This window comes from Crocuta crocuta, unplaced genomic scaffold (assembly GCF_008692635.1).
Source record: "Crocuta crocuta isolate KB4526 unplaced genomic scaffold, BGI_CrCroc_1.0 scaffold139, whole genome shotgun sequence".
Classification (NCBI taxonomy): domain Eukaryota; kingdom Metazoa; phylum Chordata; class Mammalia; order Carnivora; family Hyaenidae; genus Crocuta; species Crocuta crocuta.
The window spans coordinates 11,388,109-11,401,555 of record NW_027533258.1 but is presented as its reverse complement, the minus strand read 5'-3'; the positions used below and the strand labels follow the sequence as shown (position 1 = coordinate 11,401,555).

The following is a 13,447-nucleotide window of genomic DNA, read 5'->3' as shown; positions in this document are numbered from 1 at the left end:
GCCGGAGGCCCTGGGGCTGGGCCGCCAGCCGCACCCCACCCCTCGGGCCTGAGCAGCTGAGGGCACGTCCCGCCCCCACCCTGTGCCCTACAGGCTGCGGAGGCCTCCTTGCTCCTGACTGCCCTCCCCACCTCCCGTGTGCTCTGGGCTGTCCCCTGGACAAGGCCGTTGGGGTCTCTGGCTCCAGGCAGTAGGAGGTGAAGCTGTTCTCTGCTCCCAGCCAGCAGCACGCAGCCCCCGGGCCCAGGCCGTGCGTGTCCAGGACTCGGGCACGAGTTCGGGGCCAGCCGGGTCCCTGACACACCCTGGGCAGGATGCCGGCTCCATGGGCCACGGCGGCAGGCCTGTGGCCTCACGTGGCTGGTGCCCCATTTGGGTGCTGCGGGGTAGGTGTTGGGGTCCGGGCTCCCAGACCCAGAAGAGGTGCGTCCCTCCTGTCAAAGGATATCTGGGGGCCACGGCCCCGTCTACCAGGGCTGGGGTGCAGAGCGAGGGCAAACGCAGGGGGCCGAGAGGGGCCCACAGGGTCTTTGAGTCCAGCACCACCACCGTCTCCAGGCTGGGACGCTGAGGCCAGAGGGCTGGGAGGCCTGTGCGGGGTCACTCGGTTGCTGAGGTCAGGCCAGGCGGGAACTAGGATCCGCTCATCCGTGAGTAACTGCCCCTCGGGGACCAGACACTGCCCTCGCACGGCGGTGTCCCCGCGCTCGGGGCCTCGGGCCGTGGTGGGGGTGGAAGACAGGGGAGCTGTGAGATGAGGGAGCGGACCCCTCACCAGCCAGTGAAACGGCAGAAACTGGAAACACTCCACACTGCTGTCCAGGAAGGGGCGGCTGAAACCAGGCCCGGCCGCCAGGCCCCCGCGGGGCACCAGTTACCCACCTGCCGAGTCGGGGGCGTTGGGACTTGCCCCAAACTGGGGGGGAGGAGAGGCCCACAGTCCAGCTAGAGGCTCGGCTGCGGCCCCCGCGGGCCGTCCCTCAGCACAGCGCCCACCCGACAGGAAGGGGAGTGGGGCCCCCAGGAAGCACCGTGAGCCACGCCACAGGCGGACGGAGTGGCGCGGGACCCGGGGCCACCAGGTGCGCACCTCGCGTGAATGAATGTGGCTCTGCCGGAGTGCAAGGCTCGGGGGTCCTGGAGGGAGGAGGCGGGAGGACAGACAGACAGATGGACAGAGCACCTGCGTGACTGGGACCCCATGTACTAGAAACTCTGCTCTGTGATGCCTCAGGGCATAAGCAGCTCCATGGCANTTTTTGAGAGAGACACAGAGTGTGAGCGGGGGAGGGGCAGAGAGAGAGGGAGACGCAGAATCTGAAGCAGCTCCAGGTTCTGAGCTCTCAGCACAGAGCCCGACGTGGGGCTTGAATGGGAAGCGGCTAGATGGTGACCTGAGCTGAAGTCGGATATTTAACTGAGCCCCCCAGGCGCCCCCCCCTCACTTTTAAGGTTGTACTTTTAAGTATGTTTGGTTCACTGATCGCCGTTCTGCCTCCGTGTCCCTGTTCAAAGTGAAGGATCCCCTCCCCCCAACATAACATAAGGGACCGGGGAGGGGTGATGGGTGAGGCCCAGGCCCCTTCCCTCAGCTTGTTCTTTTGGGCCCCCTCTCCCCACATCTAGACGAGAGTTGGCTCATTGCCGTGGACCCGCACATAGGGCTGGGCCCCTGAGGTCGCAGGGGTTGGGGCACAGCTGAGCCCCCTCCAGGCGGGACGCTGGAGGTTTCTGCCGCCGTGTCTCCTGTGTCCCTGCTCTGGTGTCCCCGTGCCCAGTGGACACCCCGCTTCCCCCCTGGTGGGAGGCCGGGCGGAGAGCTGCCCTCGGTCCTGTGGAGACCCTGCTTCCTGCTCCAGTCCCTGCTTCCTCCTAGAGAAGGGAGCTGGTAAACCACCGATTTTACAGACCGTGGCCTGCAATCCACCCGGGGCCTGCCCAGAACACAGCACTGCCCAGAGGTGTAGACGTGCGCCCAGAGGGAGCACACGGGGCTCGGGAAGTCATCTGGGCATGTGTAGAGCCTGGCTGGGGGCAGGGCGGCTGATCCAGGACGTCCAGGCAGGCCGCCAGGGTTTGAGGACTCTTGAAATCGTGTCGTTGGGGTTCAGTCCTGGCTCTAGCGGGTGACCTTGGGCGAGGTACTGAGCTGCTCCGTGTTTCAGATTCCTTGTCTCTAAAATGCGGTTGACGAGGACTGTACCTTTTCAGTATTGTGTTGAGAATCGGGCGAGGTGACATTTGTTACCCACGATGAGCATCTCAGCGTGGAGGGAGCATTTAATCAGTGTCGTTAGATAAACCGAGTAGGTGAACCCCTGAGGCTGGAGAAGGGGGCCCAGCCAGAAGTGGGCGCGAGGGAACTGAGCGCCGGAGCAGTCAGAACGCTGGACAGCTCCCCGTGCTCCGCCACGTCGCCACCACCTTGGCCGCGAAATGGCTCCTGTCCCTTTATTCCCGGTTGTCATGAGGTTGCGGACTTTCCCCACCAGCCTTTCGTACCTGCTCCGAGAGAGGGCGCCGCGGGGGCAGGCGACACCCGTGGGTTTGTCCTGAGGGAACGCCTCTCTCTGGGACGAGGGGCTGCATCAGGTGTGTGCGGATGTCGTGGGTACGTTCCGTGTGGTTTGGGGAATACAACCCCGCTGACTTCAGAGTAATCGCCGAGCTCGGGCTGGGGAAGGGCTCGGACAGAGGGGGGCGTGGGGAGAACGGGGTGTTCCTAGGTTCATACGGTTGAGATGAGAGCTCAAGGCCTGTTTGGAGCAGAAGTCCGCCCCCCCCACCCCCGTTCCCGCACACCTGCTCCTGGCCCCCTGGCGCCCCGATGCCTGCCTGCGGCGGCCCTTTCTCAGGCAGAGCAGTGACCACAGTGTCTTTACCTGTGGCGCCCCCTGTGCTCTGAGACCTTTATCCCCACGATCTCCGCTCTGCGAGGTGGACCCTGCCAGTCCCGTTTTTCTGATGGGAAAACTGAGGCTCAGAGAAGTCAAGTCACTTACCAAAAGAAACACTCCTCACAACTGGAGAGGTTTTTCTTTTCCTTCTTTTCGGAAAATGCCGCCCTCGGTGCCGGGAACGGACCCTCGTGTGGGGTCGCAGCCCCTCCCACGATGGCCCCCTGGTTACTGTCTTCAGGTGCGGCATGTGGGGGCCGCGGGGCACAGCGGGACGCCTGCTCGCAGCAGAAGCTTCCTGAACGTGTCGAGTGGTCCAGAAGCACAGACACGTCCAGTCGGCGAGGTGTGCGTCCACGGCTCGGGTCACTAGACACAGCCCACTGCTCACACTGCTCACGCCCGTCTGCTCCCCCCACAGAGGAGGCGGCTGAAGGGAAGAGTTCCATCCTCGTCGGGATGAGCCAGTGGAACTCCAACGACCTGGTGGAGCAGATGGAGACCCTGGGGCGGCTGGAGGTGCAGCAGGGTGAGGTCCCGGGTGTGTGCGCGTGTGTGCAGGGCGGCGGGGTCCCCGGGTGCANCCCTGGGCTCTGGGACCTGCGGGGTGTGCGCACGGCTGTCTGCACGGAGCTGCTGGGGCAGGAGTTCGAGTCCACAGGGCGACCCCGGGGACAGGCGGTGGGGACAGGCTCCGTGGAGCGGGCTCGGGGTCCGCTGGTTAGGCTGGGAGCCTTTGAGAAGGGACCGGGCAGGGTGGCCATGGTGTGGGGCTGCGGGCCTGGGAAGGGGACCCGTCCAGGAGGCACCTGGAAATGAAAGGGGAGCTTGGCCAGGAGGTTAGTCGGTGGGCAGAGCAGGCCCGGCCATTTCGTGCTAACACATTGTTTATTGAGCACCTACTGTGTACAAGTGCTTGGTGGGAGGAGGGAAGGTGACGTGGCTGAGGTCTCTGCCTGTGACATGGTGACGCGGTATGATCAGGATGTCGGGGGTCAGGCTGGGCTGATGGCTGCTNGTAGCTTAGCCGAAAGGTCGTAAACGAGAGAGGGCTGTGTGTGTGTGAGGTCACTCAGGAGTGAGGGACAGATCGCGAACCGCACCTGGGGTCCACGGTGCCACCCTCCGCTCCGCACCTGTCGTCCTGGGGCCAGTGTTTCCTGCCCCCGCCCCCCTCAGTCAGGGTCTGGGCCAGGCCTCCCTCTCCGGAGCAGTTCCGGGACGGGAGAGGGTCCGCGCCCCCCCTGCGGGTGGCCAGGTTGGTGCTGGTGTCTCGTCCGTAGCCTCTGCTGCTTTCCCCGAGCCCCTTCCCCACCCCTCGGCTCGGCGCCCTCCCCAGGTGTGGGCCCGGCCGTCGGAGGGACGGTGACGCTGCAGGAGGGGGCTGAGCTCGGGGCCTCAGGTGGGAGGCTCCGGGGACACGGGAACGTCCCTTTGCTGCTCCTCCAAAGGAGTGGGTCTGCTTTTCACTCCCATCAGGGACGGAGCAGCCCTCAGGGACCCCGCCCCGTGGGGGGCTTCACTTTAGCACCGTTTGCATGGGCTGGGGCCTCGCTGCCGAGGTGACGGTGTGGTTTCCAACCACTGGTCCCGCAGCCTCCGTCCACCGGAATCTTCCATGTTCCGTGGGTCCGTCTGTTTTCTCCTCTGGTTCCCGTGCTGGTTCCTTCTTCGTCTTCGGCCCGGTTACAGGTTTGCATTTTCTTGGTGAGTCTGGCCTGGTGTGTACATGTACCCGTACAGACACACACGTATACGTGTGCGTGTAACTGCGTACGCATGTGTACATGCGTAACGTATGCATACGTGTGTGTGTATGACATAAAACAAATAATACATGTATGTATAATATATAATATNGGCTCTGTGCTGACAGCTTGGAGCCTGAAGCTGCTTCAGATTCTGTGTCTCCCTCACTCTCTGCCTCTCCCCTGCTCACGCTCTGTCTCTCTCTCTCCCTCTGTCTGTCTTTCTCTTTCTCTCTCTCAAAAATAAATTAGCATTAAAAAAGTTGGCTAAAAGATTTATGTAAGTATATTCAGATATATATGTATTTATGTGTACATACACATATATGCACAACTTATTTTTATTATTTTTTAAAATATTTTTTCTTTTTAATGTTTCTTTATTTGTTTTGAGAGGGAGAGAGCACGAGCAGGGGAGAGGCAGAGAGAGAGAGAGAGAGAATCCCAAGCAGGCTCTGTGTGGTCAGCGCAGAGCCCGACATGGGGCTCGAACCCACAAAACAGGAGATGATGACCTGAGCTAAAATCAAGAGTCAGAGGCTCAGCCGAGGAGCCCCCCAGGCGCCCCTCAAGTGTTTCCTGGTCTGTGATTCCCCTTGTAAAGCTTACGTTAGACGGAGGCTGGACCTGTGTCTCCCCTTGCCCTCCCTGCTGTTGATTCCTGGTCCCGCCTGGGCTCCAGAAACTTCCCTTGGCTCTAACAGTCAGCAGCTCACCGGTTTCTCTTCTTCAGCTGTCGCCATTCCTCTGGTGACTCTTCTGTGGAGTTTTTTTTTGTTTTGTTTCTCATTAGAACAATCATCTTTTCATTTTCACGCCCTCTGGGTTTTTTTTTCCAGATACTGATACAACCTGATAGTGCCTGTGGGTGCCGTGGATTCGGTCTGTGCTTTTCACAGCCTCCCTCTCCCTGCGCTTTTGTTTCAGAGCCTCCTGGCGGGTTAGAAGTGGGTGGGAGTGGACCCCACACACTTCAGTTTGGGCCAATCAGCCAAAGATGCCAAAGCAAGATTATGGCACAGCCAGGCACCAGCTTGTCTCCAGTGACCTCGGGAGGCACAGAGCCGCCATTGACATCGTCCCAGCAAAGTCGATCTTGCCAAGCGCTTTTTAAACATCGAGACATACTTCCCATACCAGACAGTCCACCCCTTCAAGCACGCAGCTCAGCGGTTCCTGTGGGTTTAGTTGGGCGGCTGTCTGGCACTACCCGACCTGGTTCCAGAACATCTTCATCTCCCCAGAAAGAAACCCGTACCTGTCAGCAGTCACCCGCCACTTTCCTCTCCTCAAAACCCTGGAGTTTCACATAAATGGGACCCATTAGTATGTGACCTTTCGTATTTGATGTCTGCCTGAGCGTCGTGTCTTTGAGGCTCATCCGTGCCGTGGCCCAGACCAGACCTTTATTCCATTTTATGGTCGGATAATAGTCCCCTGCACGGCCGCCCCGCCTCCTGTCCATCCATTCATCAGCCGGCGGGTGTTGGGGTGTTTTCACGTTCTTACGGTGATGAGTCACGCTGCCTGAGTGTTCATGCGCAGGCTTGGTTTTGTAAGATGTAATTTACTGCCAAGTTGGCTCACACACACGGTGTACAGTGCGCTCTTGGCTTTGGGAGTAGATGCCCGTGATTCATGCCTACAGACAACACCCAGTGCTCTTCCCAACAAGCGCCCTCCTCAGTGCCCATCCCCCATTCCCCTCTCCCCCGCCCCCCTTCCACCCTCCCCCCCCACCCTCCACCCTCAGTTTGTTCTCTGTATTTAAGAGTCTCCTATGGTTTGCCTCCCTCCCTGTCCGTTTGTAACTATTGTTCCCCTTCTCTTCCCCCCTTGGTCTTCTGTTAAGTTTCTCAACATCCACGTAGCAGTGAAGATGTGTTCTGTCTGTCCTTCTCTGCCTGACTTATTTCACTCAGCATAACACCTTCCAGATCCGTCCACGTTGCTGCAAATGGCAGGATTTCACTCTTTCTCATTGCCATGGAGTATTCCATCGTATGATAAACCACGTCTTCTTGATCCATCCGTCCGCTGATGGACACGTAGGCTCTTTCCATGTGTCGGCTGTTGTTGAGCGTGCTGCTGTGAACATTGGGGTACACGTGCCCCTACGCATCATACTCCTGCGTCCCTTGGGTCAATTCCTAGCAGAGCTGTTGCTGGGTCAGGGGAGTGCTATTGTTCATTTTTTTGAGGAACCTCCACACTGTTTCCCAGAGGGGCTGCACCCGTTTACATTCCCACCAACAGTGTAGGACGGTGCCCGTGTCTCCACATCCTCGCCAGCATCTGTTGTTTCCTGAGTTGTTAGTTTTAGTCACTGGTGTGAGGTGGTATCTCAGTGTGGCTTTGATTTGTCTTTCCCTGATGATAAGTGACACTGAGCATCTTTTCATGTGTCTGGTGGCCATCTGGATGTCTTCTTTGGAAAAGTGTCTGTTCATGTCTTCTGTGCATTTCTTCACTGGGTTACTTGTTTCTCAGATGTTGAGTTTGGTAAATTATTTATAGATTTTGGATGTTAAGCCTTTATCCGAATGTCATTGGCAGATATCTTTACCGTTCTGTTGGCGTGTTTTTGTGAGGACGTAGTTCCGGTTCTCTTGGGCACAGCGCAGGAGTGGGGCTGCTGGGGACCCCCCACGTTACCTTCCCAGAGCTCAGCCTTCCCCACGCTCTTGCCAGCACTTGTCTGTTGTTTGAGAATGGCCGTGCGAGTGGGTGTGACACGGTGTATGACTGGTCTGGATTTGCATTTCCCTAGTGACAGATGATGGGGAGCGTGTGCTCACGTGCCTGGTGGCCATTGTTTATTCTGTTTGGAGAAATTCAGATTCTTTGCCCATTTTATTTTATTTGTTTGTTTATTTATTTATTTTTGAGACACAGCACACGTGAGGGAGGGGCAGAGAGAAGGAGACACAGAATCTGAAACAGGCTCCAGGCTGTCAGCACAGAGCCTGACGCGGGACTCGAACCCACAAACCGTGAGATCATGACCTGAGCCGAAGTCGGATGCTTAACCGACTGAGCCACCCAGGTGCCCCTCTTTGCCCATTTTAAAATCAGGTTGTTTGCCTCTCTTTTGTTGAGTTGTGAATGTCCTTTACGTACCGTGGACACTAGGCTCTTACCAGTTATGTGATTTTCAGTTACTTTCTCCCAGTCTGAGGGGGTGTCTTTTCACTTTTTTTGATAATACTCTTTGGAGTGCAAATTTTTGAAATTCTGATGAAGCCCAATTTACCTATTTTGCCTTTATTGTTTCTGCATTTGAGGCCATATCTAAGAAACCATCTGCTAATATGAAGTCATGGAGATTTACCCTTTGTTTTCCCTGAAGAGTTTTATAATTTTATCTCTTAGATTTAGGTCTTTGATCCAGTTAGAGTTCATTTTTATTTTATTTTAAAATTTTAAGTGTTTTACTTACTTTTTGAAGAGAGTGAGAGTGAGAGCATGAGCAGGGAAAGAGCAGAGAGAGAGGGAGACAGAGAATCCGAAGCAGCTCCAGGCTCTGAGCCTTATGTGGGGCTTGAACTCACGAACCTCTAGATCATGACCTGAGCCAAAGTCGGCACTTAACCGACTGAGCCCCTAGACACCTGTAACTGGGATTAGTTTTAAATTTCATTTATGGATTGTTATTTGCAAGTATATAGAAATGTAATAGATTTTTGTACATGACCTCATTCTGGCAACTTTGTTGAAATCACTCGTTAGGTTTATTTTATTTTATTTTTTAACATTTTATTTATTTCTGAGAGAGAGAGAGAGAGACAGTGTAAGCAGGGGAGGGGCAGGGAGAGAGGGAGACACAGAATCTGAAGCAGCTCCAGGCTCTGAGCTGTCACCACAGAGCCTGACGCGGGGCTCGAACCCACAAACCGTGAGATCATGACCTGAGCCGAAGTCGGACACTCAACCAACTGAGCCACCCAGGCGCCCCTCCTTAGGTTTATTTATTTACTTTTTTTAATTTTTTTTTTTAATATTTTTATTTCTAGGAGAGAGAAAGAGAGAGAGACAGCGTGAGCAGGGGAGGGTCAGAGAGAGAGGGAGTCACAGACTGAAGCAGGCTCCAGGCTCTGAGCTGGCAGTCAGCACAGAGCCCGACGCGGGGCTCGAACCCACGAACCGCGAGATCATGACCTAAGGGAAAGTCGGATGCTTAACCGACTAAGCCACCCAGGCGCCCCACTTAGGTTTATTTTTAAAGGGGGATGATTCCTTAGGATTTTCTACGGGCAAGGTCATGTCCATCCCCAGCAGATAGTTTTTCTTTTTCTTTCCAACCTGGATGCCTTTTTATTTCCTTCCTTGCCTGGCCTTCCTGGCTACAATCTCTAGTACGACGACTGAATAGAACCGGCGGGAGCCAGCATCTTGTTCCCGATCTTCAGGGGACTTTTCAGTGTTTTGCCATTAAGTAAGATGCTAGCTGGCTGGTTGGTTGTTTCTGGTTTGTAGTTGTTATTTTTCTGGTCAGGGAAGTTCCCTCCTATCCTGGGTTTGATCAGCGCTTTTGTCATGAAAAGGTGTCGGATTTTGCCAAATGCTTCTTCTGCGTCTGTTGACATGATTGTGTGGGTTTTGTCCTTTTTTTCTGTGACTGTGATTGATTTTCATTTGTTGAACAGCTTCCCGTTCCTCGGAGAAATTCCGCTCGGTCCTTGCCACAGCTGCTCATCTCTCATGCTCAAGGTTTCCACGTTTCTTTCAGAATAATTTATGCTCACAGGCTGTGAGCTGTCACTTTAGGGACAAACTTGTTTTAGGAAGTGAGTGTCCCCAGGGACACATTCTCACTGGCCGGAGGGGGGCAGTCTCCGCCCAGGTGTCCCCGGCCAACTTCTGCTACGCCGGCGTCCGGTCGGGCTGCCTTCCGCCCCGTCCCTCCTGGGCTCTGGCTCACGTGCTGTCTGCACCATGTGAGTCTCCAGCGGTGGCCCCTGGGCCGGCGGCGGCGGCACTTGGAAACTCGTCGAGTGTGAGTTCTGGAGCCCCGCCCAGACCCGGCGGGTCCGTGATTTAAGTGCCCCGGTCGTTCCGGTGCTTGCTGCAGTCTGACGGCCGCCGGTTATCGTGCCCGGAACTGGGCAAGGGGCCCACAGATCCTCTTCCCTGGATTCCCCCTCCCTCAGCCTCTGAGTTTGGCATCTTTTCCCCACACTGTTGGTTTTCCTCTAATATTGAGTGATGTTGACCGTGAACTCCGCTTCCTATTTGCACCTCCCCCTTAGCCGGTCTCCGGATGATGTGATGTGTCTGGTTATTGCAAACAGCTGTCATCTAATTATTGGGGAGGGTAGGACATGCTGGAGGACATTAGCTCCTGGTTAATTCTCAGTGTTTTCTGCTTGCCCGGCTGTGCTGTTCCTCAGACGCTCGGCCCTTCCCGGCCCCGGGGCAGTTGCCTCTGTCCGCCCAGTGGGCGTGCGGGGGGGGGGTGGGGCCCGTGCCCGCTGGGCGGTGCAGAACTTCCTTCGCTGCTGCGTTTTCCATCCAGGAGCCCCTCTCTCCCCCGCGCTGGCCGGTCCTTTGGCCACAGACCCTCCTTGCTGGGATTGAGGTGGTGGCTCCGCCTCTGCTCGCTCAGCCTTACGGATTTGACCTCCGTAGTCGCACGGACCTCCCTGGGAGGGCCTCCCACTTGATCCTTTTGCGCGGGCTCTTTGCACAAACTCGGGAGCCAGCCCTGCCTCCCTCCATGGCTTCTCTGCCGCCCACCTTTCGCAGAGGCCCGACGGCTTCTGGTCTGTGAAGGACACCCCTTCTTATTTCACGGTCCTGCCGAAGACGTATTTAATGCGGGAGAGGAGGCCTGGATCATGCGGTGAGCTCGCTGTCGTCCTCAGACGTGGGCCCAGGACCGGCCCTGCGGTGAGGCTGGCCAGCAGGTTTCCGTCATCCGCAGAACGAAGGGTGGACCCCCGCCCGTGTGAAGGCCGTCAGTGTGGCTGTCACCCGCTCTAGCCGTTGTCGTTGTGTGGGGACAGCGAGCTCACCCTGGCCCGCGGGAACCCAGCAGCCGCGGCGGCTCCCACGAGGGGCGGTCAGANGCCCGCCCCCCCCGCCTCTCCTGCTTGGCCTGTGCTCTAGACAGCCCTCCGGGGGGGCTGCAGGCTGACCAGCCAGCACTTTCTGGGGGCCTTCCGGATGCCCGGCCTCTCCCAGACCCCTGCCTTGCCCTGTTACGGCTCTAACTGGCCGCACGGCGGAGCCGGGCTGTCACTGCTGGTGCCGACCAGCCGGCCGCCTACAGCCACGCCTTCTGGGGTGTGCGCTTTGCATCCCTGTCTGCACCTGCAGCGATGAGGGGCTCCCCACATTCATGCCTCCCCCACCCCCGTGCACTGGACTCACCATCCCAGTGCTTTCTCCGTGCTGGTCCTTGTTGGGGACAGACCGATGGCTCAGAAGTGGCTCCAGAGGGGGTGGGGCAGGCGCGGTCCGGGGAGCTGGTGGCCCACGAGAGCAGGACCACAGGACAGAGGGGCGGGAGGGACACGCGGCCCGGGGGGCCTTGCTGGGCTCTGCACAGAGCCGGGGTCAGGAGCAAAGCTGCAGAGGAGCACGTGGGTTCATCTCNGTTAATTAAGCCAGAGCCTCCTTCCAGGAAGATTATTGTGGAAGCCGTGTGCAGGGGTGCAGCGGGCTGGGTGACGGGGCACCTTGAGCCTGCAGCTTGGTGGGAGCAGGCGGGAGGGCGGGCTGCTGGCTTTGGAGCCCTGTTACCAGGCTAGCCCTGCACCCCAGCTGACCCCCCCCCCACCGTGGGGTCTGCCAGGCCCCCTCTGGCTTGTCGGGAGGGGAATTCCGAAGCCTTCCTCCTCCCCCAGCCCCACCCCCCCGTCCAAATGCCTCCCCAGCCAGCCTCCCCCAGGCCCCTGCCGTCCGAATGTTACCCCCCAGCTCCCCGAGGGCAGGGCCTGGGCTAGGGGTTACCTGTGGGCTCTGAATAGTTAGTTGTATGCTCAGATCTGCTGGTGAGCGCGGCCCGATGGGGCCGGGCTTGTGCTTGGCGGGCGGGCAGGCGCCCCGCTGCCTCCCGGGAAATCTCCTGCCCTCCGGCTCCCAGCCCCGCCCTGCCTTCTCCTCCTCGCTCCTGCCTGTAGGGGCCTGGCTGCAGGGTGGGCAGGGCAGGGGCCCTTCGCCCTGTGTCTCGGGGCCTGGCAGCCGTCCCGCCCCCGGCTGGCGGGGCGTCCGGCCCGTGACGTGGGCCCGGGGCTGCCGGCAGCAGGGGGTGGGGCGTCCCAGCCGAGGCCCTGGCGTTGTGCGGCCTGGCATCGGGCCCCAGGAAGGTGTGCCGGCGACCTCGCACCTCGGGGAGCGGGGGTCCCCGGGCGTTGCTCCGGGAACTCGGGCTGCTCGGGAAGCTGCAGCGTGCGGGCAGGGTCCCCTTGAGGAGGGACCTCGGTCCTCAGGCTGCAGGCGCGGCCTCTGCGTTGCTCGCNCGAGACGAGGGCCGTTCAGCGTGGGGGCGGGGGTCTGCAGGGGAGCGAGGCCTCCGGTGGGGACTGGCGGCCTTCACGGGTGCCGGCCGGGGTGGTTCTCAGAGGACACGGCCCGTGTGACAGAGGAGGTNCGCAGTCAGACCCGGAGGCAGGGGAGCCACTGCAGTCCATCCCCCGCAGAGGAGGGGGGGCGGGGGGGCCGCCCTCCCGGGGAAGCCGCCGGCACCCACCAGCCTTGCGCGGTCCCTGCCCCTCGCCCGGACGTAAGGACGCTCAGAGAGCGTGGCTGGGGGGGTGGCCGGGGCCGGTGAGGTCGCAGTCGGCCTGCTCTGTCCTCACTCGCTGGGCCTCGCGACTTGGTTGGGGAATAATTTATGCCCGAGGTTGAGCTTCAGAAAGTGTGTGTTGTGCTTCCTGACGGTTTGCGATGAGCCCGGCTGGCGGGAACTCAGCGGCGGGTGGCGTGGGCCCAGAGGGGACCTGGAGAAGCTGGGAGAACAGGTGTGAGCGGCTCGCCGGCCGTCTCTCCGTGGCGCCAGCGTGAGGCGCCCCCTTCCTTCCTCGTGTCTCAGCGTTTCCCAGACTTTCAACGAGGAGATTCCGTGACTTTCACTCGCAAAAAAAACCTGCTCCCAGATGGGGAAAGCTGGTTCCATAGCCCGGGGGGCGGGGAGCTCTGCACGAAGGGAGGGTGTGCGGTCCGTGCACTCTGCAAATGTCGGCTGAGAAGCATGTTCCGGGTGTGGGGACACCGAGGAGTCCGAGCCTCAGAGTCAGACCCCGCAGGACCTGGGGAGCACGTGGGACCGAGGGAGGGGAAGGGCCGGCCGCCCCGCAGGCTGGGGAAGAAGCCTTGCTGAGCAAGGCTGGGGGGGCTGGCCCAGGAGCGGGGGCATCTGAGCTGTTGTGGGGGTAGCAGCAGGGCGTGGGGGTCAGGAGCTGGGAAAGGGGCTGGCGATCTGCACTCTGACCGCCGGGGGTCCTCAGACAGGCCTGGCTCGTGCTTTGTGCTGCGTGAGGGCCCAGAGCGGCAGCGCCGGGCAGCGCACGTGCTGGAAGGGACCAGGCAGGGCACAAGGGGCCACAGCACCGGGACCCGCTCACGTGTCCGCTTTTTCTCCACAGGAGACGGGAGCGCCCTGTGCACGTCCAGCGCCCTCCAGGAGAAGCAGCGTGAGTTCAGCCTGACCCCTCCTCGGGGTGGGCCCTGCCTCCTCGGGCCTGGGGCCCCTTCTCTGTCCATGAGCCGAGCTCCTTGGGGTCCGCAGCTCCCATATGCCGGGCAGCTCAGGGGCGGCAGAGCCGCAGTGAGGGCCAGGGGCTGCCGGGTTAGGCAGTC

At 59.5% G+C, this 13,447-nt stretch overlaps 1 protein-coding gene across 1 annotated transcript in view; it reads left to right on the top strand.

Moving 5' to 3' along the window:
* PITPNM3 (PITPNM family member 3) overlaps window positions 1-13,447 on the top strand; it is a 44,928-nt gene that overhangs the window by 6,578 nt on the left and 24,903 nt on the right. The window contains exons 6-7 of the mRNA XM_077746880.1: window positions 3,319-3,426; window positions 13,234-13,281. Coding sequence (XP_077603006.1) covers window positions 3,319-3,426; window positions 13,234-13,281 — 156 coding nt within the window. The remainder of the gene's footprint in view (window positions 1-3,318; window positions 3,427-13,233; window positions 13,282-13,447) is intronic.